General features: G+C 41.1%; 1 protein-coding gene across 1 annotated transcript in view; it reads right to left on the minus strand.

Annotated features, from left to right (window-relative positions):
- The window catches only part of CTH (cystathionine gamma-lyase), a 31,392-nt gene extending 27,595 nt beyond the window's left edge, over positions 1 to 3,797 (minus strand). The window contains exon 1 of the mRNA XM_014065505.2: positions 3,470 to 3,797. Within this exon, the coding sequence (XP_013920980.2) occupies positions 3,470 to 3,637 (168 nt within the window). The 5' untranslated portion in view covers positions 3,638 to 3,797. The remainder of the gene's footprint in view (positions 1 to 3,469) is intronic.
- Positions 3,798 to 6,000: the final 2,203 nt, after the last annotated feature.

Here is a 6,000-nt window from a genome sequence, read left to right on the forward strand (position 1 = left end):
AATATTTTTGTACAAATGAATCCACAATTGATCTGAGTTAGAGACTGATGGGTGAGCAGCCTTCTTTAAGGATTCAATGTTAGATTACTCACATGTCAAGAATACGCTACCCTTACTTGGGTTCCTGAATCATGCTAAGCCAGAGGTGTCAAACTCAATTTCATTAAGGGCTGCATCAGGGTTGTTTTTGACCTTGGGGAGGTCGGGTGGACGTGGCCAGTTCAATGTCACTCATATCGGAGGCCCCTGTGGTAGCCTGAGCCCTTTGCCAGCAAAAATGGAGCTGTGGCCCTCCCAATCTCTGTTTCCGCTGGCAGAGGCACCGCGGGCTGGTCCTTTGCTGTTTCCAGGGCGGTCTCGCAGACCAGATCTAAGTATCTTATGGGCCGGATCCAGTTGTGGGCCTTGAGTCTGACACCCCCGTGCTAAGCCATTGCTTGTTTTTACAGAGCTTATTGACTAAGCCACAATGGTTCACATATCATATAAGAAGGGGATCTTAGTTTTGAACATGTTTTATGGATTGTTATGAGCCATCTAGAGTCATTGTATAAGATAAGCAGCCATATAAGTTTAGTAAATAAATAAATAAGCTAAAAGGGTCTCATAAATACACAAATGCTTTTCCTCATGTCCTCTATTTTAAAAACAAAAATAATAAACTTCTCATAAACTTCATGCATATTAGTCTACTGTACTTTGCAAGATAATGTTAAGTAAAATGAACTTCTTGCATTTTTGTAATTCTGTAGCCAATTCGCTTAATTGGTTACAGATGTAAAACAAAACAAAAACCCTGTATAGTTTATCTTTGTATCTATTTTTATGTTGTTTCCTGCATTATAGCTTAAATAAATATAATTTATTATATAAATTATCTCTACAATCATTCTTGCATCAGAATTGTTTGTTCACAAGCTTCAATACATCTTCTGCACAACTGTAATAATGTAATATGTTACAAATTAGCCAGGAGGCAGAAAAAAATTAAGGTAATAAGGTATTACTGTACTGTACATAAAAATGCAGAAATGTCAAGGAAAGTTTATTTTATACTGTTCTTTAGTTTTAGCTTTAACAGCACTTTCCTGGATAAACATTAATAGATTAACTAGTTGTGTATTAAATGTCTTCTTGGACATTAAGCATATCTTAAATTGCTGAAGTAAAACCAAGGAAAGAAGTTTGGGCATGTAAAAGCTTTAAAGTAATTGCCATGCCAATTTTACCTAACATGATATTTTTGCCATGTGATTAACTAAAACAGTATTTTGGATAGGTCCTAATTATTTATGTAATGTTCAGGTTTTAGTGAATAGAGAGAATAGCAAGGTGAGTTTGTTTTGTCCTGCCCTTAAGTGTTTTCTGAGTTAAAGTGAGCATTTCCTTCAAATTACTCAGAACTATGTTCAGATTCCAGAATTTCGACACCAATTAAATGCTTTAACTGTACAAATTCGAATATCATTTATATAATGAGTTGGACGTTTCACTATGTTTTTTTATAACATGGAACTAGGAATGAACTTTTTTAAAAAAAACATTATTTAAAATGTTTAAAACAAGCCATCTTGAACATCAATGTCAATCTAAAGAAAATTTAGAATGTATTTTGAAAATTTTGTATTTCTACCAAGCAAACAAACAATAAGTCTGGATACCACCAGCAAGATCTGAGTCCCCTCCCCCCCCCATGGTTTCATCAAATACTGTATATCGCTGATCGATATGAGACACATAAGATCTTCACAAGAGAAACTTAAATCCCAGCAGATACAAATGTGGCTTCTTGAAGAGCTGGTTCCCAAACTAGATCTTAAAGGTCATAGTAACGCCTTTAAACTCTCCACAGAAATGGATAGTTGTTACATAAGAGTTACATGCTCCTATAATTGGGCTTGGCCAGAGGCCAGTAGTCTGCAATAGTTGGGTTCAGCTGAATGCATTTGAAAAGCAGAGCAGGATTTGAAATGGGATATAATTCAAGCATGTGTTACAATGTCCAGTTCTAAGATCTCCAAAAATGAATGCAGTTAGTAGGCCAGGCTTAGCTGCACAAATATACCAGCTGCAAATTCAAGTAGGCTTTGGGATTTTAACCCCAATAAAAGGCAGCTGAAAGTCCAACTTTTCGTGTCTTGAAAGTCTAACTTATTTCTCTACTGGAATTTTTTTTTAAACAGTTGGGAGAATAATAGGGCATGCCCTACATTGCAAAAGTCTGAAAAATTTGCCATATGGACAAGCAGTGTCAATTCCCAAAAAGAAAAACAACCTACAGACCACACCTAAGGGATTTTATTTTGAAACAAATCCCACATATGCAGTTGAGATACATCCTCTTTCTTTGTTGTTTGGCAAAATTTACCTCTTTCCCCCTGGTTTCCATTCTGGATCTCAATTTAGTCTTTTCTTTAAATGTGAACATGTCAACTGTCATGAAGTATTTTATTCCTAGAGAATTATAGTACTAGAAGAGGCCATAGAAAACAAAAATTATAGCATCACTAGCAGACGGCTACTGCATTCCAGCCAGTATTCTGCATAAGTCCCACTAAGAACTATTCCTGTTGTTAGGATGCTTTTCTAACACAGAATCAGATTCTGTGTTAGAATTAATTAATGGTATTTATGTCCTGAACTCTGGAAATATTGTTGTTTTACAGTGTGGCTCCAGGATTGGAGAAGAAAACAGATTGCTCATTTTTATCAAGACGACCAAAAGGACTAACTGAAAGCAGAATAATATAATAGGGCTATTGCACTTCCTCTCCTCCCCCACTCTCTTTCTCTTTCTTTCTCTCCTCCCCCCCCCCTCTCTCTCTCACACACACACACAAACGATCCCCTATTTTGGCCTTTAGACTGCCCAGTGACTTGACAAAAATGAGTAGACCAGCTACTATCATTAACATTTTGCACACACACCCAATCATCTTTCTTTCCCCTCCTATCCTTAGTTGCTCTGTGATTTTTAGAATGGACAACCGTGACTCTGTATTTTAATGAGCCAGAATATAAGAGGCTCAAACATATGTTCCACCTTGCCTCTTTTTTAAAAAAAATAAAAACAACAACACTGGAGCCTTCTGAGGAAGATCGCAGGAACAGGGACCGAAAATATAGCTTTAGAAAACTAATACCAGAGGCTTGAGAAGAGATTCGGACGGCAGCTACTCTGGGAGCACATATTGTGCAATTCCCCTTAGAGGAACAGATGCAGGCGCTTGAGGCAGGAGTGTGCTTTAGTGATGCGTTGGCCGGAAAAAAGAAAAGAAAAAAAAACCTCACCACATGTAATCCACGGAAGGTGCCTTGCCTGGCTTTCGAGATGTCGCAAGTCTCCGCGGGTTCAACCACAGTCGGCTAAAAGGGAGAGAAAACGGCCCATCTCCCTCCCTCCCCCACCCCCGGGCATCGCCGGCCAGTCTTTCCCCACCACACACACACACCCTCCATCCTCACTTACGCTGTGCTGCCCGGGCGCCCGCTGCTTGAAGGTGGTCGCGAGAGAAATGGGGGGCACCACGGCCAGCGAGCTCCATTGTTCGGGTTCTTGCCCCACGTGGATCGCCTGCGTGGCGAAGTGCTTAAAAGGCGGCAGGAAACCCGAGCGGCTCTCTTTCACATCTTCCATTCTGCCCGCGACAGGTGCTCCTCTCCCGCGAAAAGGCGACTGGACGGCGGCCGGAGGATCGGATGGGGAAGCGAGTGAATGAGCGAGCGATCGAGTGATCTGGGCAGCGCTCTCGGACTCGGCTGGCGCAATACCGCGGCGAGTTGCTCCTTTACCGGCTACCTCTGGGTGGCAGGATCAACTAATGCCTTAAGGCGGGGACGCTCGGCTCGGGTTGGCTGGCCGGAGCGTCGCATCACACCGCGATGGGTGGAGACACGGCAGCAGCCCTATCCCGCCATAATGCTGGTCCGGTCCCGGCGTCCGATTGGCGCAGGAGCGAGGCGCGTCTCCCGGTTCCCGGGTTAGTCCTCGGGTCGAAGGACTGGCAAACTTGGCGAAGGACACCGGCGGTTGGCGCTGCCACGCCGGATCGATCGCTGGTTGGAATGCCGCCTTCCCATCCTCCGGGATCAATAGGAGAGAGGAAGGGAGGGAACGCGGGGGCTGGGTAGGAAAGAGCCCCGTGCGAAGCGGATTCCTTCCACCACATCTCACCGGTTCCCGCAGTGTTAGAGTGAGGGAGGTTCATTGTTCGGCCGGAGTTGGAGTGCATTTCCCTATGAAAAATTCGCCTCCGGCTATTTCCAAAGAAACTTCAACAAGTAACATCATTTATTGGAAGATGGTGGGGGGAAGGGGGAGAGGAAGGAGAAGAATGCATTTATCCTGATGGTCATCTGTCTCTGAATTAATCATGATCCTAAAAAGTCTTGGACAGCAAGAAGCAACGCATCCATTGCATTGAGAAAGGCTGCCATTCCTGGCCTCCCCCACAGCTCTGGCTATTGGCTGGCAAGATGGATGTTGCAGCCTTAAATGTGAAGGCTGAATAAGGACAATATTGAGGGTTTTGATGAAGTGGTGAAGAACTTTATCTCCTGCTTTGTGTTCCATGAATGATCCTGGCAATGTATTAATCAGAGGACTGGAACTACAGTTGGGTGGGGAAGCCTCTGGATGCAGCTAGAAGTGAAGACATTGCATTCTCGGCTTTGAAGGATGTGAAATGGACCAAGTCCTGTGTCAGCATCTAGTCTGGAGAAGGCATTAGAGGCTATGGAAGGCTGTTGAAGTTTTGTCAAAGACTATACAAAACACACACACACAAACAAACACACACACACACACACACACACACACACCATAAATAAGTTAAAACAAGCCAAACATTACAATCCAATGAAAGATGGGGAGGGGGGCAGGAGGGGGTGGGGAGGGGGATCTATTGTTAGTCAAATCAACCACCTTCACTGTGATGTTCCCCCATTTATGAAAGACAAATCATTTTATGAAAGACAAAGGGTAGAAGAATGTTCCAAAGGGTGGGGACAATAGCAAAGAAGGCTTTCTTCCTGTACATCCTCCACTTTAGAATTCCTGTTAACTGTGATGCAGGATAACAATTTTCCATGTGATAACTGAAGAAGATATACCATAATCCTGGAAAACCGTTCCCTCATATTTTTACAATTGACTGAGTGATTAATATGCAATACTTTTCAAATATAATCCTAATTATATAAAATTTCATGAAAGGGTAATAAGAATTATTTTGCAATTTATTTATGATACTGTGGAACTTGAAAGTCCATAGATATTTTTCAGTATCTTCCACAATTTTAGAACCAAAACTAACGGGACATTTGTGCAAATAAATTCTTAAACAGCCATACAGTTTGACCTGTAATGTGATGTGATAGAAAAATTGTAGATTAAGGTTTATATTTGTTTTGGTCCTTAAGTGGGTCAGGAAATATTACTCTTATTTTATATCAAAAATAAATGACCATTGGCAACAATGATTTGTAAATGTTGCTCTTTATAAAATAACTTGATGTCCCTTCTACAAATTGTGATTGCTTTGAACATGTATTGATTACTATGATTTTTAAAATTTGTTTCAATATAATGGCAAATATGGACATCTCCAATTCACAAGAGATAACTTAAGATGGTATCCTGTGGAGATAGTGTGTATCTATTATGTAATTATTGTCCAATCGAAGAATGAGAATTGAAAGTGGTACCACTTTTTCTTCTCCAGATCCCAGTTGCAAAATGTGATAGTTTTCTCACAATTTGGCACAGTAACAATGTCCTTCATCTGTAGTTGGCAGTTTCTTCATATTGCACAACAGGATGGGATTTGCCTTATGTAATTTGACTTTAAGGTCACCAAATATTCTAGTAGACCTTGAACCACGATTTGCATTTAACAGAATAGAAGAACATTGACCCATAAAAAGATTTTAGAAACTTGCATATGTATGTCAAACATTGAAGTTCTCTATTCACATCTCTTTTAGATATTCATTTACAGA

This window comes from Thamnophis sirtalis, unplaced genomic scaffold (genome assembly GCF_051295495.1).
Source record: "Thamnophis sirtalis isolate CommonGarterSnake01/CBP01778 unplaced genomic scaffold, rThaSir2_p1.2 scaffold_7, whole genome shotgun sequence".
NCBI lineage: Eukaryota > Metazoa > Chordata > Lepidosauria > Squamata > Natricidae > Thamnophis > Thamnophis sirtalis.